Raw genomic sequence first — 26,816 nt, forward strand, 5'->3', positions numbered from 1 at the left:
TCATAGTTGTCCCTGGAACAAGTTGGGCTAAGAAAAGATATCTTGTTCAAAGTCACGCAGTGAGCTTCCGTAGACCAGAATCTGGATCCCATTCTCTTAGTCGAGCACTCTATCATATCACCATTTGATCCAACTTAGTCCATTATACTAGTGTTTCTCAACTTTGGCAACTTTACGATATATGGACCTGAACTCCCAGAATTCCTCACTAACATCATGGAAACACAGTTTTCTAATACACCTGCTCATCTGTTGGTGGAGGTTCTATATACTGATTACTGCATCCACCCATGCCATACTCAGATGCTTATTTAGAGACCTCCAGAATTTCACTTCATCTTCAACTAAGGGTCAACATTCTAGGTCAATAAAGTAACACTGAGATTTCTGGGGGTCAGAAAATAGGATTCTTGGGTCAGCTTCCATTGTTATGCTTTCACACCATCTCCCATCATTTTTTTCTATCTATTAAGAAAAACAAGATTAGGGTGCCTTGCCCCGTAGCCAATATCTGGATTTTTCCACTGTAAGCCAGAGTTTATGTAGCCATGAGAAGAATTGCAGAAGGAACGTTCCTTCATCAGAACTATAACTTAATATATAAGTTGATTTATTTATCAATGTTTATAAGATGCTCCGTTTCCTAAGCTCCCTTACAACGCATATCGGCAAAGTCTGGTACAGAAGAGCCATCCATCCAAGAGACCTCTGGCCAACGGAAACTTCAGCCAAAAAGTCTGATGTTGAAATTCAGGCAACGCGCAGATCCTTTGGACAGCTTCCTTCAATTTCAGAAGGGCATCGACTCCCCTCCCCGCAAGACTCCCGCTTTTTGCAGAATAAAAGTTGGTGAAGAAACTTTTGAGGAAGAAACCGCCTGCCGACACAAGGAATGCGCGGCAGGGAATTTGGGGACCCTCTTGATTTCGGCGGGTCCTGCAGTGCCTTAGCGGAGAAACAGATGGGAGCTCGGGAGACCCTTCAGCCCGACTAGATACCTAGGATCCAATGGTGTTTAGGAAGGCCGATGCCCATCCAATGATAGACGGCGCCCCTGCTCCGCTCCTCAACGCCCTCAGCAGCGCCTTTCATTGTCGCCCATGTCTATCCTGCCTTAAGGACCATTGACAGAAATTAATGAGGTCGGACACACCTTCCACTCACTTGACGACTCTCCAGAGAAGGTGGTGACAGTCCGCGGAGAATCGCCCGGCAAATTCCCCAGGCTCCCGCCTCATGGTCGCCTGCGAAGGGCCGCAGCGGGAGGAGGCGGCAGCGGGAGGAGGCGAACCCCCTCTCCGTTTCGAGGCCAGGACTGCGGTTAGCCTTCTCTTCTCTCGGCCATGCTTCCGAGCGCTCTCCCTTGGCATTGCGGAACTTCCGCCGCTCTTTTTGGTTTGCCCGGGGCTCCGGGTTTTGGCAATTTGGGCAAAAGTTTCCTAATTGAGAACCTGCTGAGAGCTGGCGAAGGTCCGTCACGCCTCTCGCCGCGCCTGCCCGCCACTCCGATCCCGCTCAAGTTGCGTGAACCAATGCGCGTCGTCGGAGAAGGCGCCTTCCCTGTCTGCGCTTGGCCTTTCCAAGTGTTGAATGCTTCAGCAGGGGACTACGCGGTTCCGGAGGACAGAGGAGGCGCATTTCCAGCAGCAGCCCCAGGTGAGCGACTACCTCCCACGAGCCGGGATATCTTGCTTTCAGTCGTGCGCAAACGCTACGCTTTCCTAGCAAGATATTTCTGTCAACACAATAATAGGGTTCCTACATCGACGTCAGTCATCCTGGGTTGGTTCTGGGTTATCAAGTCTTGTGGAGGTGGCTGCCGTTGAAGAGGCAAATTTAAAAAAAAGTAGGGAGAGAGAGAGAGAGAGAGTAGGTAGGTAAGTAAATAGAGGGGGGAGAGAGAAATATAGTAGGTAGGGAGAGAGTAGGTAGGTAGGTAGACAGAGGGAGAAAGAAATACAGTAGGTAGGGAGAGAGAGAAAGTAGGTAGGTAGGTAGAGAGAGGAATAGAGAGAGAGGAAAAAAACAGTAGGTAGATAGAAGGAGAAAGAGAGAAATACAGTAAGGAGAGAGAGAGTAGGTAGGTAGGTAGGGAGGTAGGGAGAGAGAGAGAGAGAGAGAAATACCTACTGTATAGGTATATGTACTGTATAGGTAGGGAGGGAGGGAGAGAGAGAGTAGGTAGGTAGATAGATGTTTCCAGGTGTATTTATCCATGTGCTGGAGAAGGAAATCGCTGACAACCTGCAGCACCTAAGACTTGTTTCTGCTGGCGTAGCACTTGATCAATGTAATTCTCATCAATCACTCTAACTCAGCGGTTCTCAACGTGTGAGTCGCGACCCCTTTGGGGGTTGAATGACCCTTTCACAGGGGTCGCCTAAGACCATCAGAAAATACATATTTTCGATGGTCTTAGGAACCGAGACACCTCTAAGTGAACCCTCGTCTCAGCCCCAGGCAGTAATTGAGGCATCGGCACTATCGCGGGCCTTCCTCCGTGTCCCTTGGCTGCCCGCCAAGAACAACCCCTGGCTTACAGAGATCCTCAGCTTTCCAGACTCCTCCGAACCAAGAAATCAGGCCCGACTCTCCTCCACCATTGCTGCCTCCTTGGGCGCGGCCAAAGGATTGCCGCCAGACACTGGCCTCCCTGCTCCGGTTCTCGGCCTCTCGCTTGCAGGAAAGCCGCTGGAGCTGCAGGCACAGTTCCCAGTGTTGATGGGAAGGAGGAGGTGCAGCCCAGAGGAAGGAGCTGGAAGTGGGAGACAAATCCCACATTCGGGGCTTAGCACAGTGTGAACACTCCGAGCTCTGCGCCGCTGCCGCGCAGGGGATCCTGCCAAGGAAATGGGGTGGAAAGAAATTCGGTGTTGATGCTCCTGAAGGGAAGCTAGAAGGGGAAATTCTTGCACTATGAAGGCATCGTTGTCCCAGGAAGTACTATTTGGAGTGGGAAGGGAAGCAGGGTACATGGCACGTCATGTTTGGGGAGGGCAGAACTTGGGGGGGGGGCAGAACTGCCTTTTGGGAGTCTGCTTGGGGAGCCCCTCCCCCCAGCTGGAAAGGGCAGAAGAGCAGAGCCAAGAAGAAGGAAATTTTCTGCATTTATTTCAAAGTAAATGGTAGCAAATGCATTTGATTTTTACCTTGCCTTTCCTGGTGATCAACTTAAGGGGATGTAGATGCCTAACACTCCCATCTCTTCCTTTTCCTCCACCGCAATGATTCCGTGAGATGGGTCTGGCCCAAAGACCCCCAGGCTCCTAAGGAGGCTTCAACCCACAACCACTGGTTTCTAGCTAGACCTTGGCCACCATGGCTCTCTGGCCTGCTGCCAGGCTGGTCATGTTGGCAGCAGCTCAGGAGGACAAGCAAGTACCAGAGGACCCTGCTGTAGGTCCAAACTGCAACAGATTGGTCCAAAAGACGACCTCATAAGGTGCATTCAGGGGTCTCTGATGGGGGATGTGGCTTCCTGGCCTGGCTCCCCTTCCAGCCCAAAGGCTCCCTCCCACCGTTTCTCTTTTGGGCTAAGGAGAAAGCCCAGGAAAGACTACAACTGGACACCAGGTGCCTCCTCCAACCAGTTCTCCAGCCAAGAGGCTCAAGAGTCCAAGCTTTGCACACACACACACACACACAGCCAAAGCCCCAAGACCCCTTGCTGTGTGCGTCTGGCTCCTTCTCTCCAGGAAAGGCCTTTTAGTCCAGTCCCACCCAATCCAGGGGGCAAAGAGCAAGGGGGCACTTCCTCTGGTGTGGGGAGTCCAGTGGGAAGGGTGGTTCCTTGCCTTGGCATGTCCCACTGCTGTGCCAACCCTTGCCTGGAAAGAGATCAGACACCTGGCTAAGGGGGGTTTCAATTTCTCTCCCTTACGGATATGCTGGGTGTGCTAGTGAGTCAGAGAAATGGCAGGGCTAGGAATGGGAACCCTCAGCCTCCACCACATATTTTTGGCATCCTCTATGGCACAAGTCCATAGCTGGCATGCACAGGGCCGACTTAACAGCATTATGGGCCCCCTGGGCAAAGAAGTGTTCTGGGGCCCCTACGACAACTACCCACTGGAATAAAAATGTAAATGATAAATATTTCACAATAGATAATTACATATTGTTTTTGTGATTAATCACTATGGTTTAATTATGTTCAATTTGTAATAATGAAAATACATCCTGCATATCAGATATTTACATTATGATTCATAAAGTAGCAAAATTATAGTTATGAAGTAGCAATGAAAATAATGTTATGGTTGGGTGTCACCACAACATGAGGAACTGTATTAAAGGGCATGGCATTGGGAAGGTTGAGAACCACTGCTCTAACTAAAGAGCTTTCCAAAAGGGAAAAAAAAAGTTTTTGCATTCTGCAAACCTCCCCAAAACAGCCTGTTTTTCGCGAAAACGGACCTATTTTTTTCAAGGAAAAGGCATGAATAGCCTTGGGGGAGCTTGCAGAGTGCTCCTGCAGGGGGGCAAAAACGAACAAAAAAACCGCTCGTTCCCAAAAATGGGCCTGTTTTTTGTCAAAAAAATTGCATGCATAGCCTTATAGAGGCTTAAAGAGTGGTGCTGGGGGGGCAAAAAACGGCCCATTTTTCACTCATTTCTGCCCTCATTTTTGTGAAGGGGGTGGGGCTTCGGGAGGCAAAAAAATGCTGTATTCAGTGTATAAGATGCATCCAGATTTTCAGCCTTTTTTTTAAAGAAAAAAGGTGCGTCTTATACTCCGAAAAATACGGTAGGTAGTGAGTGAGTGGTGCCTTAGAAATGCTCTAATAAGATGGGAACCCAATGGGAGAGTTAGTGTCAGTTAGAGAGAGGTGTAATACCCTCTTTGGGTAATCAGAAGCTCAGCTTCATCTATTAACACAGATGTTACATGGATCTCTCATTTCAACAGCTCTGATCATAAACACCACAACAGGATGGTTGAAATGCTCAGGATAAGATGAAGAATTAACTTGGGATAGAATCAGACTCTCAATCTGGTAAATGGGCAAATATTTCTGCTTTACTAAACATAGAGGATTCTACCCTGTTATTAGCAAGCACTGTATTTTCAGATTCACAGAAATGGCACATTATGCTAGTATTTTCTTTACAAGGCCCTACAACTTGTGAGAGCTGACATCAGCACCTCTTACTTACAAAACTTCCTTTACTTTTCATTCAAAAGGAATTCTACTATCAGCTTTCTTGTATCTCACATTTGAAACATGCCTTTATTGACTCCAATCTGAACATATCCAAAAGGGTCTGCAGGAGGAACTAATTATCTAATTTTTTTTCCAAACAAGTTTCATCAAATAATGACTCTTTCATCTTCAGCAACCTACCATGTTTTCCCCAAAATACGATCTGATCTTATATTTTGTCGAGCTCCTAAATAAGCATTAGGGCTTATTTTCAGGGAAACACGATATCAGGGTGATCAGCCTGGCTGGGTGCACCTCTCCCAAGCACGCACAGAAAAGGAGGTGAGCATGTAGGGCCAATGGTGTCTGGCAGCAGCTCTAGCTGCCGCCCACTAGCCCCTTGATCGGCACTCTGTGGCTGTGCAGCCCACACAGTGCAGATGAATTGATTACTTGTCCAAGCAGTAGAGGCACAGGGGAGCAGGCACATGATCCGGACACACTCCATGGGCCATGGGAAAGCTGAGAGTCAGTGGGCTGGAGTGGGCAGCCAGTTGCAGGAGGCTCATCTTCATATGGCAGCACCAGCAGCAGAGGCAGAGGCATGGGGGAGAAGGCAGGCAATCTGGATGTGCCGCGTAGGTTGCAGCCAAGCCAAGAGACATGAAGACAAGCCTCCTGTGGCCACCCACCCACTCCAGCCCACTGACTCTCACCTTTCTCATGGCTCATGTGGTGTGTTCAGATTGTGTGCCTCCTCCACCCTTCCTCTGCTTCCACCTGCTACTTGGACAGGTAATCAACTCACTTATGCTGCATGGGCTGCGGCTGTTGCCGGACTCCATCAACCCCTGTGCCCTCACTGCCTCCTGTGCTGGCCACACACCCCAGCTGATGATGACCTTAACCGGGGCTTATTTTGGGGGTAGGACTTATATTAGGAGATGTTTTAAAAATCCAACTAGGGCTTATTTTCTGATTAGGTCTTATTTTGGGGAAACGTGTAGCATTTTGTGCTAGTTGCAATTTCCAAACCAGCTTCATTGAGAGCACCATACCCAGTGTGTTGACTTAAAAGTGTCACAGATGTAAATGACATTAAATGGAATGATAGATAATACTGCTTCAAATTTATATAGATTTTTGAAGTATTCTGATATTTTTGCTTCTATTGACAGCATGAATTGAGGAATGATAATTAACAATTAAAATAAGACATATCTGGTAATTAATTAAATTTCAAAGGCTCATATTTTGGTACAATATTTTCCAGACAGCATTTGTTTAATCATAAAACCTAGCAGATTAAGCATGCAACACACACTGAATAATTTTATCATTGTTTATAGACTATTTGTTTTGCTCAGATTGGTAAAGCACAAAATATACATTAATAACTTTTGTGTTGGGATGCAGTCTTAAGAGATAGGTAACAGGAAGAAATCAATATAAGAAATATATGATCCTGGTGATAAAAGTATATTGTTGGTTTGGAGTTAACAGAATAACATGTTAGAAATATGTTATTCTGTTTTACATGTTAGAAATGAGGGATCTCTGTTCATTGAAAAGAAGAACAAATGTAGTTTGAAACAAAGTGTAATATGGTAATGAACTAACACCTTAGCAGCTTCATTTTGATTCAATCCCTTTTACTTTTATGGGATTATATAATTTGGATTTCTACCTTGTACCATTTGGATGGAACAAGGTTAGGGTATGGATTTCTACTTCAGTAATAAGATAAAACAATGTCTACTGCAATTTTCATAGCTCAAATGCAAAAAACCTAGGCAGCCACTAGATAGAAGCAAGGATATGATCTCTAAATAATACGCAAGATGAACTAACTAGTTATCTTTCAATTTAATAAGTCTGACTGATTTGTAGTCAATTTTCAATGCAAATTTACCTAAAAATCAGTGATAGGGGTTTGCAGTCATGTAATTCCAAATCTTATGCATATTTATTGAAAATAAACATGCATTACTTCCCATTTATCCCTTCCCACTTATGACTGTTGCTTGTATCTTTAAAATTTATATTGTTTTATCTGTTTCCTTGTATAATTTGATTGCTTATTAGTAAACTATGATTTTCACTAAGTGTTGTATCTTATGATTCTTGATTAATGTATTCTATTTTATTTTTCTTTATGTACACTGAGAGCATATGCACTAAAGACAAATTCCTTGTGTGTCCAATTACACTTGGCAAATACGTGATGTATTAAGTACATCACCACTTGATTGCTTGTATGCTCACATCTCTCCTCCTTCACCACTGCTACTTCTGCAACCAATATGTTGCATGTTTGAACAAAAAGTACTGGAAATAGCAGCAACAAGCAATATAGATAAGCTCATTCTCTCCTTGGAAATACAGACAGAAAAACAGCAGTGCAACAAGTGAATGGGCTTCCATTTGACCTAGAGCTACCGTGTTTCCCCGAAAATACAACTTATCTCGAAACTAAAACCTTGGCACATTTTTGCGTGGGCAAAATATAAGCCCACCCCTGAAAATAACCCCCCTGGACAACCCCCCATTTGTTTTTTTAGTAACAAGCTGCTGCTCTAGCCTTAACTAGCCAACAATGCAACAAGTTATCCTGGCCAAGAGAGAGCTGTTCTCCATTGACTAGGATAGTATTTCATGCCTCTCTGAAGAGACCCAGTTTACAACCTGAAAACTAAGACAGATAGAAGAAACTTCTTAGGGCCAAAATATGTTTGGGCATAGTCACAAAATAACTTTGACTGAACTTGGATACCAAAAAAAGAAAAATGAACCAAACCATTCAACTCTCTAAAGTTATGTTTCAAAGGTCTATGGCAAGATTTAGAGGCTCTTAATTCATGTTGTATTTTTTTTCAAAAGATCTTGTTTCAGAACAATATCTTTCAAATTAAGCAAGCCCTCAAGGGGAGAAAAGTCTATTTGCAAAACTCAGGCCAAACTTCAGGATGATAGCACTTGAAGGATGGTACAAGGTTGGGGTGTCAAACAATGGTGGTAAAGAATCAAAGCCCTGTTCCTATTTTAATGTGCATTAAATGCATGCCATGCATGTAAAAAGAAGCCAATTTTCGATTTCCCAGTTGTGCCTATCATTTTAATGTCATTGATTCTATCATTGATGTGGGTAGTGAGAAATGAAATGATTTAGGCATGATTGCTATATATATTGTGGGACTTAGTGCTAATCTTAAATGTTGTTTCTGATGTCTTTAGGTACATAGTCTCTCAAGCAATTGGGTTCTATTGTTAATTACAGGATACTAGATTATTTGCAGGTGTGATGATGAGCGGCCAAATTGTTCATTTTTAAAAATACTAGAATGTCCATGCATTATTTATTTATTATTTATTTTTAAATAATTGCAACAAAAGAAAAGAATAATCCATAACAATAATAATGCTAGTGATACATGCATTATCAAAGAGTACACATAAAAAGTGACATAATTATCAAGTGAAAAAAGATGACAAAAAGTAATACATGTCTTTTATAACAATAAACAGCTACAATTCTACATATACTTGTCTTATAAAATATAATTGAAGCATATATTTCCGACATATTTATACAGAAATTTATAATCCACTATATTCTGTATAAATGAGACCCTTATTTCATGATACTTGTCCATACAAAGTCTACGTCTACAGGAAATCCACTCATTGGTGGCTAGTGCAATTAGTTCTTCAATCCATTGAGTGAAAGGGGCCATACATTCATCTTTCCAATGCTGCAATAGCAGTCTTTTGGCCTTAGAAAGGGGACAGAGTATCCATTTATGTTGTCTGGTTGTCAGGTTCCATGAACTAGGTATCTACCATAAGAGAATATTATCCTCTAGGAATTTTATTCATACATAATCATATATAGTCCACTACTTTGTCCCAAAGCTTGGTAGGTTTAGGGCATTTTAAAAACATGTTTTATAGAATGCCCATGTATTGAGGAATCTCTGGCTAGTTACAAAGCAGTTGAATCTCTGCCCCCCTCCCTCCCCAATAAATGGTAACATACCTCAGACAACTTTCCTTTTACTCGTGGAATGAAATTCGATACTTTCTAAAACATATGGAAGTAGTGGGAGAGTTTTGTGTCTGCCTTGGAACAGATCCATATTCACCAAAATGATAGTTAGGGCTGGGCTGTGCAACTTTTTGGGCTGAGAACTTCAGTTGTTCTTGGAGCAACTGGGAAACAGGGCTGTTGCTTGAAGTTAGATATTTGGAGTGCTATAGGAGTGTGGTTTTGTCTCTCAGAGACCATGGGGCATGGCTTGTGGCGGGCCACTCTTGACTTCCTTCATTAGCAAGGCGGGGTTGGGGTTATCTATATTCTGAATGGAGGTTTAAAAAATGAGGTTGCTTTTTTGGCTAATTTTGATTTATTCTTTGGGATGAAAGGATTATTTTATCTTGTTTTACTTTATATACAACCTTTATTATTTTTATTAAAAACTCATGGCACTGAACACACACAATACTCCTTGCCCCTACTTTTCCAACAACAAGAAGCCTATGAAGTGAGTTGGGATAAGACAGAGTGAGTGGCCCAAGCTGGCTTTCATACCTAAAGGAGGGAATAGAACTCACAGTCTCTTGGCTTTGAGTCTGGTGTCTTAACCAGTAGACCAAAAGGGCAAAAATCATAATATACAAAAGTCATAGTACTATTTAGTCAGTTGTTCTCAATAGCAAGATATTATGGAATGCCATATTATGGAGTAACTCTTAAATGCATAGAGCAGTGTTTCTTAACTTGGGCAACTTTAAGATGAGTGGACTTCAATTCCAGGAATTCCTTAGCCAGCAAACAAAATTGAAAGGAATTCTGGAATTCATTAATTTATTAAATTTATATGCAGCCTATCTCCTGGAAAAGACAACTCTGGGGTACTCTGGGCAGAGCTAAAATTTACACATCTTAAAGTTGCCAAGGTAGAAGAAAACTAGCCTAGAGAATTTCCTTAGACTTGCCTTTCAGGAATGTGAATCCCATGGGCTGAGAAAGAGTCTTTCAGGGCTTGCCATGATTACACACCTAAGATCCCAAGATTTGAGGTGCAGGTATTCAGGAAGACATTCCTCAATATTTAAAGATCTGGTCAGATGAGGCAGAAGCAACCTGGAAGCAACAGGGCAGGGCCAAAATAACCTTTAAGTAAGACTAAGGTTAAAGTGTTTTAATCCACAATCACTTGGCACATAGCTGATACCTGGCTTAGAGGTTTTAGGTCAATAATGAAATAATTCTACTTAATTATTGCAACTGTGGCCAGGTGGGCCTGTTCCTGTCAAAATTAAGCTTATTTTGTTTTCTCTGAATTAATTCTTGTAAGCTAAATAATTTCAGATAAGAATTTATACATTCTTCTCTTTGTGCTGAAGAAAGGTAACAGAAATAACCCAGAAGGCATGTACAGGAAAAATTAATAAACACGCAGCCAGGAGCCATAGCCAGAGAAAACCACACACGTAGCCAGGAAGAGGTTACACTTGGTCACAAAAGAAATATGAGATAACAGGATTAGGAAAAGGGTAACAAAGTTGGGGAAATCCCCGAATCTAGCAATGACCAGTCAGAATAACAAAAACACTAAATCCAATTCCAAGATAACACAAACATCAAGACTATTTACATAGAGCAGGCACCTTTGTATAAGCGCCCAAACAGGAAAACATCCTCCTCGTGTTTTATGATAGGATTAGCCCAAGGACAAGATACCGGACGAACGAAATCCGAAGACAAGAGAATCAAGATCAGAGCAATCATCCAGAATAAAAGAACTTTTGTAAAAGACTGAATTTACACAATAGCCTGAAGCAAGAAAAACTGTATAAAAGGGAAAACCAAACTGTATATGGGGTGCTGCAGACCCGGAAACAACAGAGCTGTGTCTCATCCTTCCCGTTCTTTCTTTCCTCAATAAAAAAAACTCATAACTTCCAGGCAGCTGTCTTCACAAAACTTTCTTTTAGCGTCGGTGGTGATTCCCAGCTGGGAACGGACTGGAAACCTTTGCCTTCCAACAATTGGCGACCCACAAAGAGATTCTCAGCTCACCCAACCATCGAACCTGGCCCAAGGAATCGCTTTCTTGCCAGCCGCGGATGTTTTCATCTGCAGAAGGACTTCCACGGATCCGGCGTGGCTAAAAAGGGCAGTAAAGGGCGATCCAGAGTTTGAACTTTACAGCTGCCTGAAAGGAGGTGAGTACTGCTCAAAAATTTTTTTTCTTTACTAAGGGTAACACGGGGAGTGAAAGAGTGTGTGCGTGTGCGTGTGTTAGAGAGCTCAGATCCACAAGTAGCAATCAGAATCCACCTCCTCCGCCTAACGCTCAGCCGCACCTCAGCCTGCTGCTAGTCCGAAAGGGCAGTGACCGGCAGGATTGAGAAAGCAAGGGAGGTTCTTGTCGGAGTGTGGAAACTGATTCGCGAAAAGGATACCAAAGCAGCTGAGCGGGCACGAGTGGAAAAATATTGCTGAAAGGTAACGATCCGGAAAACAAATCCCAGGAAAATCGTAAATTGTAGATAAAGCCCAGAAAAAGATAGAGAAGGGAAAAGAGGAGGTGCCCATACCCGCTGACAACAGAACCCTGGGTAGCTGTGCGGCTGGTCCTCCCAAGTCTCTCCCCAAGACTTGAAAACTGTTGGAAAGTCCCTGCGTGTAAAGGCGCGAAAGAAGGTTCCCGCGGTGAGGAACGTGAAAAGTCCCTCTGAAGGGCGCAAAAAGTCCCTCCAAAGGGCGCGAATAGTCCCTCTGAAGGGCGAGAAAAAGTCCCTTTAAAAGGGCTCGAAAGGTCCTCTAAGGACGCGAATTTGAAGCGGGGAATACGAAGCGGCAAGCCCGGCTAGGACGAAGTGAGCCCCACATCTGAGCGGGATCATGGGAAGTGGTAGCTCACGGGTGGCCACGGAACCCCCCCCCCAGGGGAGCTGTTGGGGGCCTGAGATGAAAAGCAAACGCCTGTCCTGACGGGAATGAAAAAAAGGAAAGCAAAACAGATATGTAGAGAATGGGCTTTACTCTAGGACGAAACTGGGAGACCAATTTGGCCCAGGAGCGGTTCATTCAACTTTAAAATCCTGAAAACACTTAGACCTAGAATCAAATCCAGCCACTTACCCTACTGGTACTGCTGGGCCGAGCTAGCTAGACTCAAAGACCCCCCGGTAGAGAAACCTGTAGAGAAAACAGATAATCCCCCTGAGAAGTATGAAAGAGGAATACATTTCATGGCTCCCCTGTTAAGTAAACCAGTGCCAGGGAGAAATAGGGGACAGTTAGAGTATGTACTGACACATACCCCATTTTCGGCTTCAGACCTAGTAATCTGGAAAAGGGACACCCCCACATTCAGGGCCAATCCTCAAACAGTGATACAGACCATAAGGTCCATAGTGGAAAGCCACAACCCCTCATGGGGAGACATGACCCAGTTGTTGCATGTTTTCTTAATGAAAGATGAGCTCCTCAAACTATTCGAAACAACTGAGCTAATAGTTATGCAGGATCGCGAACTTTGTGTATGACCAAAGGGATAGGCTGAAAGAGGAGGAGAAAGAATGGAAGGAAGAAAGGAAAGAGAGGGAAAGGGAGAGAAAGAGGAGAGAGGAAAGAAGGGAGGACCTACAAATGTTTGCTGCTTTAAATCACAACCCCAGCACATACGCACCCCCACCTCCCCCACCACACTGGCGTAAATGCCGGTAATGTGAGTGGGAGGGAAGGCCCCAAGAACGGTGTACCCACTATCTGCAGTGCGGGGCGAAACACATAAAACGGGATTGTTGACAAAACCTGGCAAACCACCCACACCGAACCCAACCTAGAGCGCCTCTGCCAAGGACCCGCCCAGGTAACCGGGGAGAATGGAGGCAGAACTACACACACAGGTGGGACTCAGGGAGGGACAGGGATCAGTCACCCTTATGACTAGGGGATGAAACCACGGACTTTTTGGCTACCTTTTGTGGATTGGCCATTCCCTTAAGGAACGGCCCCGAAGGGGAGCTCATGATATCCCTCTGGATAGGGGGGAAGCAATATGAGTGCCTAGTGAACACGTGAGCAACCTCCTCACTAATAACAACACCCCCAACTAGAAACTCAATCGCACAAGGGGTCCACGACGAAATAATGGGAGTAGGAGAAAGGACCATCCCAGTAGAGTTCACAAAAGAAATACCAGTTGATGTAGGTCCGCTGGCCCTAAAGCATTCCTTTACAATCTGTACTCAATCCCCTCTCTCCCTACTGGGTAGAGACCTCCTGTGTAAATTGGGGGGCACTATTAAATGTGGAAAGGATGGTTTGCTACTAGATATCCCGACAAAGAACATCCATATGGTAGTTACCGAGGCCACCTCCCTGCATGAAGACCTGAGTCCCTGCGGGGAGAGGGGGCGGTCTATAAATTTAATAAACCTAAGACCTCAATAGTCTAACCTCTTCTCTATGGGGCTGGGACGCCACGGAAGTAGGATTGTTAAAATGAGTCTCCCCGGTAAAAATAGCCCTGCAGTATAATAGCCTTACGCCCTGCAGTATAAAATTCAGGCTGAGCTCATCGAGCCCATAAGGAAGCTAATAAAGGCTTATCTAGAACAAGGGGTCCTCCGCAAGTGCACCTCCCCATGTAATACTCCAATCTTCCCCGTAAAGAACCTATTTTCAGGTTCGTATATGACTTGCAGCTGGTCAATAACCACATGATACCCTGGGCTCCAGTAGTGCCCAATCCTGCAACCATAGTCACGGAGGTCCTGCAACCATAGTCACGGAGGCTTTGGCACAATATTTTACAGTCATAGACCTGTGCTCCGCTTTTTTTAGTATCCCGGTAGACCGGGCTTCCCAATACCTTTTTGCCTTCACTTGGGAAGACCAACAGTACACATGGACTCGCTTGCCACAAGGCTACATGGAGTCACCCACTTTATTCTCCCAGATCTTAAAAACAGACCTTTCTTCCATATCACTCCCACACAATTCGACCCTAATACAATATGTGGATGATTTGTTGCTGGCATCTGAAACAGAGGAGGCCTGTAAAATGGACACAATACACCTCCTGCAAGCTTTAGCAGATAGAGGGCACAAAGCGTCACCCACTAAATTACAATATCTAAAACAAGAGGTGACCTATTTGGGGTACATTATAGCACCTGGAATAAGGAAACTGGCCCCCAGCAGAATACAGACTATTTTAAACATGAAACCTCCACAAACAAAGAGGCAAGTCAGAGCCCTACTGGGCGTACTGGGCTTCTGCCGCCCATGGATTCCGTCATTTGGGGAATTAGCTAAACCCTTAATAGAATTACCGGAAAAGGCTAAGCCCGACCCCATTGAATGGACCAACTCCTTAGACCAAACTCTAAAAGAAATCAAACAGACATTAGCCTCAGCCCCAGCACTGGGACGTCCAGACTACAAAAAACATTTTACATTATTCATTACATTAAACACGGGAGTAGCTTCAGGGGTTTTAACACAAACATTTGGCCCCGCGCAACGTCCAGTCGCTTATTACTCAGTAACCCTAGATCCGGTAGCTCAAGGAGCCGTACCATGCCTCAGAGCAGTGGCAGCAACAGTAGAAATTGTAAGAAAGTCAAAAGACATAGTCCTGGAACACCCGCTGCTTTTAAAGGTACCTCATGAGGTTTTAGCGATATGCAAGCCTTCACACAGCAGCGCCTAGCACGATATGAGGCTGAATTATTTACAACAGACAACATAACATTTGAAAGATATACAACTCTGAATCCAGCCACCTTACTTCCTGCAGAACAAGGGGACAACTTGCACGACTGTCTCCACCTGATTCACGATGCTAAATCCCCACAACCCGATCTAACTGATAGCCCACTTCTAAACCAGGAGGAAATTATTCGGAAAATGAATTGTGCTGAAATGAGTAAGCTTACATTTGAAATTACAGTTTTACCAATTATTAGAAAAAAAAAACTGGAAATGAAATTGTTTTCTTATGCAATAATAGAAAGTTATATTTACTGCTATGAAAGTTTTTTTATTTTTTATTATGAAATAGAGTACTTATTTACATGATATATGAAGAACAATAATGAACCTAATGTATAAGAGTGGGATGATTTGAACTTCTAGGTATAATTGTAGGTAGTGATCATTCTATACTATAAAGATTTCTGCTATACTAAATGGACTAATAATGATGTAATGAACAATGGATGCACATATGAATTGAAATACTAAATGACTATATGGATTGATAATTAACAATGGAAAATTATATTTGGAATTGTGGATGATTGATGACATTGTGGTTAACTGTGTAGGAAGTTATCACCCAGCCCTCTCCCAGAAAAATGAAATATCCTAGGATATATTGAAAAGGCAGAATATTATATTTCCCTGGATGTGAAAAGGAAGAAACATGTTTCAAAAAGACAAGGTAACTCTCCCTGCAGCTTCCTGTCCCCACCTTTTGTCCATGAGCCATTAAAGCCTGAGCCAGTCCCTTTACATAATGAAAGAGTTCTCCCCTTCAGCTCCAGGGGGATGGGAATGATGGCATGATAATATAAGCCTTTACTCAACTGACCACATGGCATCTGAGAACTCTGAGAATTCAACCAAACCTGGACTCAGCCTAGAGAGTTGCCCCTGCATGGGCCCATGTGAGTCTGACAACCAATCAGAATACATTTCTTACACAGGAACAGGAAACAGAGAGGTGGGACTGAACAGGTTATAAAAAGCCTAGCAAGCCCCTTCCCTTTCCTTCTCTTCTCTTCTCCACCAACATTGAAGCATGTGATCACCTTTTCTGTTCAGGACTCAAGCCATGTGGTCCTGTCCACCATTAAAACCATCTTTCCAAGCAGCCTCCATGTCTCCAGTGTCTTTTTCCCCACTTGGAGCCGAACCCAGAAGGACATTTCTTCCAACAATTGGCACCCCAGATGGGACTCCAAGCTAACCTAACCAATGGATATGGCCCAGGTAAGCCTCCCATGCCTGCACAGACACCATTGAGTCTGTGGGTGGACTTTATCTTGGCCTTAACCATTTGGATGTAGGTTTTAAAGGGGTTTTGAGTTTGAACTCAAAGGCTGCCTGGAAAGAAGGTGAGTACCTCTAAATTTTAATTCTCTAAAAAAATTAATTTTAAAGCGTGGGAAATATGTGTATGCCTGCATGTGTGTGACTAGTGTGTGTGAAAATGGATGGAAAAGTGAATGATTTTGTTGTTGCTGCTGTTTTTGTCCTGTGAGAGAGAGAAAACAAATGGCCATTGTGCGTAGAGAGAGGAAAAGAGGAGATGCGCTATGGTTAACTGAAAGTATAAATGTGCAATATGAATTAATGGGAATCCTTTGTTTTAATCTTTGTTTTTACTCTCTAGAGATAGGCGATATTTAATTCTATAAAGACTTTATTGTTACCTAATAGATAATTATGGATTCAAGGAAATAATGGCTGTCACAAATGAAAGAATATTAATGGTAATTTGAACACATAATACTCAATGAAATATTTAGTTATGTTTAATGGATAACCAGTGAATTTATTTTTAATTGTAAAAACTGTTGCACAAAAACTTGTAACCAAACGACATGCTTGATGAAATTGAGGAAAGTTGTTTTTTCTCCTTGAAAAAAAATATTTGAAAGATGTACAACTCTGAAGCCAGCCACCTTACTTCCTGCAGAACAAGGGGACAACTTGCACGACTGTCTCCACCTGATTCACAATGCTAAATCCCCACGACCCGATCAAACCGATACCCCACTTCTAAACCCAGACATGGAACTATACACAGACGGCTCATCTTATATGCATAATGGGAGAAGCATAGCAGGAGCCACCGTTGTTTCCCTACATGAAATTGTTTGGGCTTCCCCTATCCCCCCCTCCCATAGTGCCCAAGCGGCTGAACTCCTAGCATTAACAAAGGTTTGCGAAGCCACCAGGAACCGGTCTGTAAACATTTACACCGACTCCAAGTATGCTTTTGGAGTTCGCCATGCCACGGGAACCCTATGGAAACAGCGGGGGTTTCTCACATCAGCTGGCAATGCATAGCCCACGCTACTTCAGTCTCCGAACTACTAAAAGCCATCCAATTACCACACTCCATAGCAGTCATCCACTGTAGAGCACACCAAACGGATGACTCCTTGACCACAAAAGGCAACAGATATGCCAATGTAACGGCAAAATGAGCAGCAACTAAACCTTTCCCTCAAAGTATAGCAGCGGCAGCAATAAAAGCCACCCCAACCATCCCTTATGCTGATTTCCTGGAAAACGGAGAAACAGAAATGTGGAAGGAGACATTGGGTGCAGTTTTTAGGGATGGGTTCTGGAGGGCACCGGATGGCAAGCCAATAACCCCACGATGCCTTTTACGGTTAATCTGCCAGAGGCTACACTCAAAAGGTCACTGTGGGACACAAGCGATAGTAGACGCCGCCAGAAGAGTATGGCATGCACCAGGGATCTATAGTGAAGCCACCAGAGTGACTAGCACCTGCCAGACGTGCCAGCCAATAACAGTTCATCTAGGAAAAGTATTCATGAAGGCGGTAGGCCTTGGGCACAGAGACCATTTGAAAGAATACAAATGGACTACATACAATTACCCAAAGCAGATGGATACCAGTATGCCGTTGCATGCCGGGATCAGCTCATACACTGGGTAGAGGCTTTCCCCTGCCGCCACGCAACAGCCTTAGAGATGGCTAGGCACCTCATCAAAGACATAATACCAAGATTTGGGGTACCTACAGTCCTGGACATGGATCGGGGAAAACATTTTGCAGTACAAGTCTTAAATCACATATTCCAAGCTCTAGGTATTACCCAGAACCTTCACTGCCCTTATTCGCCTTCTTCCTCAGGAGGAACTGAACGATCTAATAGGGAGGTTAAGACCCTGCTGGGAAAACTTTGCCAGGAAACGCATCTCTCATGGCCAAAAGTATTGCCCATCGCACTGTTTTAAATCAGGACTAGGCCACTGTGAGATATCGGACTCTCCCCGTTTGAGATACTTTTGGGGAGGCCACCGGATACCTTAAAAGGTCTAGACCCACACTCCCTAAGCTTAGAAAGGGGGGATATGGTGTTATGCTCTTATCTTTCAGCCCTGCATAAAAGACTCCAGACTCTGTGGACACAGAGTGCCTTGACCCAGACGCTACCCTTGGAGGAAAACCTGCATCCATACGAACAGCTGGGTGTGGATAAAACACTTCACCAGAACAACACCACTACAACCCAGGTGGACAGGACCCTACCAAATCCTGCTGACGACACAAACAGTTATAAAGGTTGCAGAAAAGGACTTCTGGATTCACTGGACTCACATCAAGCCTGCAGTTATAGACCACAGTGCTGACATCCCACCGATTAAGCTGAAAAAGAACCCAGAAACACAACAGTGGACTTTGGAGGCTTTCTTCCACAAGGAGGAACAGGAAACCCCCGAATCTAGCAATGACCAGTCAGAATAACAAAAACACTAAATCCAATTCCAAGATAACACAAACATCATGACTATTTACATAGAGCAGGCACCTTTGTATAAGCGCCCAAACAGGAAAACATCCTCCTCGTGTTTTATGATAGGATTAGCCCAAGGACAAGATACCGGACGAACGAAATCCGAAGACAAGAGAATCAAGATCAGAGCAATCATCCAGAATAAAAGAACTTTTGTAAAAGACTGAATTTACACAATAGCCTGAAGCAAGAAAAACTGTATAAAAGGGAAAACCAAACTGTATATGGGGTGCTGCAGACCTGGGAACGACAGAGCTGTGTCTCATCCTTCCCGTTCTTTCTTTCCTCAAAAAAACCTCATAACTTCCAGGCAGCTGTCTTCATGAAACTTTCTTTTAGCGTCGGTGGTGACTCCCGGCTGGGAACAGACCGGAAACCTTTGCCTTCCAACAGTGCAATCCTCTCTATGCTTATTCAGTTCACTTAATACAGGCTATAAGTAATTTGTCATTTTACTTTAATTTCTTTTTTACAATCTAAGTTTGAACTTTATCCTGCAGGATGTTATTCCAGAATGCACATAGTCCATTTCTCAATAATATATTTTCTTATTCCTTTTGTTTAAAGAAAGACCAACTGCTTCACTGCAGATTCTAATATTTTTAATTATTTTACTGTTATATCTTCTATATCTTCCATATAGCAGGGAATGGCAATATTTGAAAGAGAGATTAAAAAAACAATAAAGGAGAGCTGTTTTGTATATGTAATTCAAATTAATTTGTGTCCTGATCCTAAACAAGCAATTAAAAACAAAGTAAACCAGATTAATTAAATTCGATGAGATTTATGGATTGGTGCCCAAGAGTCAAATTGGAAACCCACTTAAATTTATTTTCAGCAAGCCCCACGCGTGCAAGGTACCATTGTGAAAATACGGGAATTCTCCCAAAAAAGTATGCCATACCAGAGAAAGTATCTTCTGATCAACATGGCAAGTCACAGAACACTAATAACATGTGAAATATTCCTACAAATTATTAACTTTCAAATGTATCTGATGGATACTGAAAGAACCAAATGGTTGAGTCTTCACTGCATCAGGTAAGAGCCACAAAATAAGATGAAATAGCTAGGGTTAACTCTATTTATATTAATCATTGTTCCATCACTTCTTATACTAACTATTCTGCGAAACCATTTCTGATCAGTGCTAAAACAACACCATCTCCCAAAAGTATTTGGTAAGAATTATGAATAGTTTACAAAACAGCAAAGTAAAAACCATAAAAAATGTATTGAGAGAAGTTTACTTAGATTCTAGAACTAGATACTTGAGATGAAAGAGATTTTGATGAAATTTTTGAAAAAGGCTCTGGCACATGTTTTCCGTGTTTATATTTAGCCAGAGAAAAATGCTGGGCCATCAATATATATTTGGGATAGAATTCACTGTCATAAAGAAAACAAAGCCAAAATACAAATTGGATGTAATAGATTAGCATGTAGCATAAAAGGTATCAGCTCTTCATTCAATGGACTCAACTTTGTCTTTGCAGCATTCCCAAAACACTTCTTAACTGCCTCCCCAGTCTACTTGGCATGCTGTGGTGGGTCCTGTCAACTCCCTGCATCCCCCATGGTTTTTCCAAGTAAGTTTTTATTCTTAATCAGTAATGCTTGACTTATTCTGCAAACCAAAGCAGCAGAATTTAATGTGTTCTGGGAAAAGAAAAGAAAACTAATTGAGGATGCAATAACAAAGAGCTAATGCCTCTGCAGAAGTCACAGCCAACCCATTCAAGACATTTCCAAAGATTTATCAGACTTCAGTACCCTGAGTAATTATGTGAGGTTTCAAACACTATTGAAGGAAAGGAACAAAGCTTCTGTTTGGGACCTGACTGCAAAAAGTACTACAATTTGTTTTAAATATTTAACTTAAAGGGAATTTGCAAAGTGGAATGTAAAAAGCAAAACAAAGTGTTATTATTTTTAAAAAGAAAAAAATACTGCTGAGATCTCAAAGAATAAGAAAACATTAGGATTTTTTTTTAAATAACTCCTTATCTATTTTGGGGGGTTAGTGTCAAAATTTTGGAATTCGTTTTATGATGGTAATGCAGGATAAAAGTTCTATAAAATAAATATGCAAATAAATATCATAAATACATTTTTATTAGAAGCAGTCTACATATGTATATATTTCATGTTTTTGTGAGATGTATAACTATGTAAATATGTTAAATGAATAAATAATAAAATGTCTCAGTTAATAATATGTGTTTAAATGTTTAAATTTGCTAATTTGTGCTTTTATTTTTTTAGATAGGAATATTTAGAGATCTAAAAAATAGGACTCATAGTTAAAACTGAATAATTTAAACTGATATATGAAATTAAAATTGATGTTACATTTTATTGAATTATTATACCTATAACAAAATAATGATGTAGAGGAAGATGAGTTTTCTCTTCTTCAGCTCCTCCTATGCCTTGTGATATGTTTCTTTCACCAGCAGTTCTCCCACTAGAATAATATAAGAAATATGTATCTTATGATAAAAAGCCATATCTGTCCTTCCTGGATTGATTTTCCAATAAGAACTCTCCTCTGATTTTGTATTTGTCTAAATTTACAGTCACGCTCTTTTTCTTTTTTACTCAATCCTATCATCCCACCCAGGAAATGGTTAAAACCAGAGGTGGGCTTCAGCTGGTTTGCACGGTTCAGGCAAACCTATTGTTACATTGTTATGTAGTTCGGAGAATCAGCAAATCGCACCACTGGCTGACCCCTACCTTTGTACTCCATTTCTGCCACCCATGCCTTCCCTGATCTCCACAGGTTCCCCCTACTACTCCTTATCTTTCTTCTCCATTTGTGCCGCCCGTGCCTTCACCCATCTCCTCAGGTTCCCCCCCAGCACGCCCTACTTTTCTACTCCATTTCTGCTGACCATGCCTTCCCCGATTAATCTCCAATCTCTGTCTACCTCTAGAACTGACCTTGGAAAAGCCTGCCCTCACAATTGGCAGCATATTACATGCCTTAACAAGCTCACTGGTAGTCTCAGTGTGCCTTTCCTCCCCGCAGCTCTAATTCTTAAAAATTTTGTGAGGTTGCACGGGTGGGGCATTGGGGGAATTGGTGCCTGGAGCAAAAGGGGAGTGCAGGCTGGCTGGGCGGGGAAGGAGTACCGGACTTCCAGTGCTCATGCAGGGAACTTAGGCTTGGAGCAGCAGCAATGGTTCATTTGGAGCTTGTTAAGGAGGACTGCTCTGCCCCAGCCATGCGTTTTCCAGCCCGGGCTGCTTGGAGTGAAAAGCATGCAATATGCTGCCGCTAAGTTCCAGGGTTCCTTGCATGAGCGCTGGAAGAAAATTGATCAATGATCTGCTGCTGCCAGAGCTGAACTTGGAGGAGAAGCAGACGGACTTCAGGGTGCACAATCTACCTCTTCCAGCTGGTGAGCTGGAAGAGAGATTTGCCATCGTGCTGGCAAATGTAGGCGGAAAACAGGACATTTCCATTGGTCCTTCTCTTTCCCCCTCCTTAGCCTCCTTTTGCCAGCATGCACTCAGCAGGCAGTCATGATCTTTAGATTGACCTTTATTTTGTCAGCCCAAGGGAGGGGGGGAAGGTGCTTGGAATGGCACGTAGGAAATCACCCTGTCTCTGTAGCAACAGCCTGCCTGCACCGCCCCACCTTGCCATGAGTGACGTCAAGTTGGCCACAGCCACTCAGTCACATGACCTCCCAGCCATGCCCACCCAGCCAGTCATTAGGGCAGAGAACCCGTTGTTAAAAAAATTGAATCCCACCACTGGATAAAACCTGTTTTTCTACAATGCATTTAAAATGCAGAATTGGACATAAATTCCAAATAGTTGTCTTTAGTTAGGAAATATATTCAATTATGGGTTTTTTTAAAAAAAAAAACTTCTCAGACAAATATTAACAGAGCTGGCATAGCCCCACTCCTGGGGGTGAAATGGGAAAATCTAATGTGCTGTAGTCCTGCGTAATTTGAAGTATGGTTCTACCCATTTTAGGCTAGGCCTCCATTAAATGTTCAGTGCCTTTCTTAGTAAAAATAGATTTATGAAGACTTATTTCAAGACTTACATACGCTCTGCTGTTCTAACACATCTGGTGGAAATCCAAGTTCTGCTGTTCACATGAATTTCTTTTATCAGCAGCATCAGAAGAACAACATTTTTTCTTTCCTCACAGCCCCTCACATATTTTAAATTTTTTCTTCTAGAAATTGGAGACAAACCAGATGCGAAGGTTGAGACTGAATTCAGCAAATAGTTTGTCTTAAACATAACCATTAATATTTAATGGTTTTTCATTCTCCCTTAAATACATTATTCTACTGGTTTGGTATTATGCCACCTGATTTTCACCAAAGCAAGTGTATTTTTGGGAAATAATTCAAGGTCAATCTTTCATAAATTAATTGATAAAACACTGTTTTCTGAGTCTTTTTTCTAGGGCACTTTTTTGTAATATTTTAAAATGAAATGCATTCAGGGCTCTAGAGAGTATAATTTAAAACAAATCAAGATGGTGACTATGATAGCATAACCTAACCTCTGATCACCTTTTGTGCATTTTACATGAACCACACATTAAAAAAAATGAAACTTCAATTGTATTAGGTCAACATTACACAACAAATTAAATTTAATGAAACATAGGCTGATGCAAAATAGACTTATATGAAAGAATTTAAATATTTAACTGCCCATATCTATTCTGATGCAAATTAATCTCATTTTCGTGCAGGTATATAATATTTTGCCCTAAACTCTGTACTTTAATTTGAAAATAAGAGATATTCCCATCCTTAATGTATTTTCTTAGCTTTAAATAAATAAACGATTTATTTTGATAGGTTTCCTTTTAATGGTATGGGTTTAAGATCAAGTTATTAGAAAAACAGAGGTTACTGTGTTGATTGAAACCAGAAATAGGACACAAGATGGAAGAAGTTGAATGAGAATCATAATGATTAAATTATGATATAAAGTCTGGATAAAGCTATTGCTCAATCCATAGTCAGAATCTATGTGTATTTAAGGAAAAAATGTCAATTTTTCTATAAATGTTTCAGAATGTGAGTTGCCAAGTAGAATAATTCTTGACAAGTGAGGCAGCAAATACTGTCAGTTTAATAAGTTTCAAGTTTTGTACCTCTCTTGAGGGGGCTGACACTTTCCCACATGGCAATTCATATAGGCCCAGCTACCTCACAAGGGGCAATAGTGCCATGATCAATCACCGCATCCACTTGACTCATCTACATGCGATCTCACCATCATTTTTCACTGTGCCAATCACTGTGCCAAACTATCTCAAGCTGAAAAGGCTTGGCTAAGGGTCAATTGCTTTTTTGTGTGGCCATAAAGGGATACTCTGTGTGCCAAACTTTTCTCCTGTCTTACATTCCACAAGGATTTCTTGATGCCGTTTAAAGCGCTTAACGAAAAATAAAGCAGTGAATGAAAGTGACTTTTATAGACTCATTCTAGCTCATCTTCCCATATAACCCTGTCTACCTGAAAAAGAATTTAGTGAGCTGAGCTGACTGCATACAGGGACGTTCTGAATACACTGAGCCAATTATCAACTGCAGCAATTGTTTTTAACTAGGATTGATACACTACTATTTTAGAAGTGACCTATTAATTATCCATTTAACTAGAGTGTATTGAATTGCAATGGAAAAATGGAAACCATGACAAAAATCTTTCCTTGCTTCTTCAAGGTGTCTTGGCCATAAAAGCAAATGAAGTTTGGTCCACAGATTTAAGAAGACATGTATCACCATATACTCTAATACTACTAAAAAGCTTAGTACTTTCTGAAAGTATTTGCTATCATACTAATGTATGTGTTAACAAGGTATTATACCCTTCCCATATGGAGTTCAGCAGGATGGGGTTGCAAGTGGCTGCAGCTCATTTATCCTGATGTAAATTCTTCCTACTACAATGGCTCATATTTGCTAGATGGTCATTTGCCAGAGAAGCAGAATAGAATGTCTGTTTTCTGACTTGCAATACAGTGCTCATTGGTCTAGCTCTACTATTGCTTTCCTATTATAATTTATAAAGCATTTTTTGAATTTGAACTGATAAATATACATAAAAACCTGTATAAAAATACATCAAGACATATCCAATCCTCTAGAAGATCACAGATATTTTATTAGGTGCTATTTTGAACCATGGTCCTAATTTGTAACCAGACATTCTATGATTTAATTAGTAAGTTTCTTCCCTATCGCAGACTGAGAAACTATAGAAAACTGATCATCATACTTATGGGTTTCTGGATAGAGGGTCTGGATCACTAATATGCAAGGATTTATATAGGATCCTTGGGACTGTAAATAGGGCCACCTGTTTATTTAGATCCATGACCTTCCTGGCTACTGAAAGCCACCCCAAATGTAATTGCATCCATGTGGTAGGATGCCCTTCAATATAAGGGGTGGTTTTATCCACATTAAAAAATACACTTTAAGGTATGCCTCCTCCTTAAGAGACTATATTTGGACTTAAAACTCTTGGACATTGTTTATTGAACCTTCAACTTTTTCTTCTTACAATAGTTGTTGAGAAAATAGTTGAATTGCAGCTTCAGAAGTCCCTGGGGCAAATGGATTACTTAGTCTCCTTTCACCATGTTTCAGACAGGGACATAACATTGAGACAGCATTGACTGTGCTTATTGCTGACTTCAGGTGGGATTGAGACAGGGAACTATTTTGTATATCTCTCAACTGTTATCAATACCATCCATTATGGTATGCGTTCATTGTGCATAATAGGAGTGGGGGCATTCATGATCTAGAAATGGTCCTCCTCCTTTGTCTGTAATCAGTTCCAATCAAGGTTAGCTGGAAAGGTGGAAAAGATTGGCAAAAGCCTTTCATATGGGGTACCGCAGGACTAGACACCTCTGTTTAATATCTATTCTACACAAGGCTAGTGGATGAGGCAATCCATTAGTTTGGAGTGAAGTATCATCAATATGGTAAAGATAGCAGTTGTATATATCAACCCTGAGCTGTTCAAATAGTGCTATCAAAAATTTTGTCTCCGTCACTAACAAGATCAAATGGTTTACTTAATCCAGGGATTCTCCATCTTTAGTCTTTAATGATGTTATGCCATCTCTTTCAGATTGAAATGTTACATTGGGGTCCTCCTGGACTTGCATTCTTCTGAAAAAACAGGTGCCATCTGTGACCATGAGTGTCAGCAGCTGCTTCTTGACTTCTGAATTCAATTCAAAGTTCTGATTATTACCTATAAAGGCTTAAATAGCACAAGACTTGGTTATTTGAGGCACCGTTTGTTTCTGCCTATCCTGTGCAATCAAATACAGTTGGTATTCTTCAGATTCAACAATTAAACAGCATCACCCAATGGGACACAGGAAGTGAGCCTTCTCTGTTGTGGCCTCTGGCCTCTGGAACAGTATTCCCCAAGAATTCAAATGGCCCCTACCTTGATCTTGTTATCTTATTTAAAGCAATTATTGAAAACTAGTTCTTTCCTAAAGCTCTGGACTACGGAGTGTGGTGTTGTGGGCTATGATATTATTGTTCTCTCTGTGGACAGCTAAAATTATTTTGTACTTGTTATAATGCTTTAGACTTATATTGCATGTTGTTCAGAGTCATTATAATGAATACATGAATACAAGCAGAGGAAAATACAACTCTGGATAATAGCCTTTGTTTTCCTGTTGCTCTTTAGTTACTCTGAGCCTGGAATACTCAGAATCTGCAGGCTACCATGATTTAAAAAAATCTTTTTCAAAGGATAATATATACATTGTAACAATAAGTAATAAAAATATGAAAAAATATATACTTTCAGCCAGTTTGCCCATTGTAATATCAAACTGTATGGAAAATACTAGATTTGGGGAAAGCTATTGTATACTTGGGAGTAAATTCAATAGAATTGTCAGGTGCAAGAAACCAGTAACCGGGATAAAATTCAAAAGTATTATGAGTTTATTTCATGCTACATATACACAGGAATCCGATATATTAATGGTCAAGGCAAATTGGCGCTATATAAGAGTCAATGGAATTCATGGAAGCCTGGACCTAGCACTCTTGTG

The 26,816-nt window shown here is 41.9% G+C and overlaps 1 protein-coding gene across 1 annotated transcript in view; it reads left to right on the forward strand.

Annotated features, from left to right (window-relative positions):
• Positions 1-519: 519 nt before the first annotated feature.
• DBX2 (developing brain homeobox 2) overlaps positions 520-26,816 on the forward strand; it is a 29,677-nt gene continuing 3,380 nt past the window's right edge. Inside the window, exons 1-2 of the mRNA XM_081956711.1 lie at positions 520-1,656; positions 20,223-20,315. Coding sequence (XP_081812837.1) covers positions 1,344-1,656; positions 20,223-20,315 — 406 coding nt within the window. The 5' untranslated portion in view covers positions 520-1,343. The remainder of the gene's footprint in view (positions 1,657-20,222; positions 20,316-26,816) is intronic.

Source organism: Natrix helvetica (genome assembly GCF_964273705.1).
Source record: "Natrix helvetica genome assembly, chromosome: 6".
NCBI classification, from domain to species: Eukaryota; Metazoa; Chordata; class Lepidosauria; order Squamata; family Natricidae; genus Natrix; species Natrix helvetica.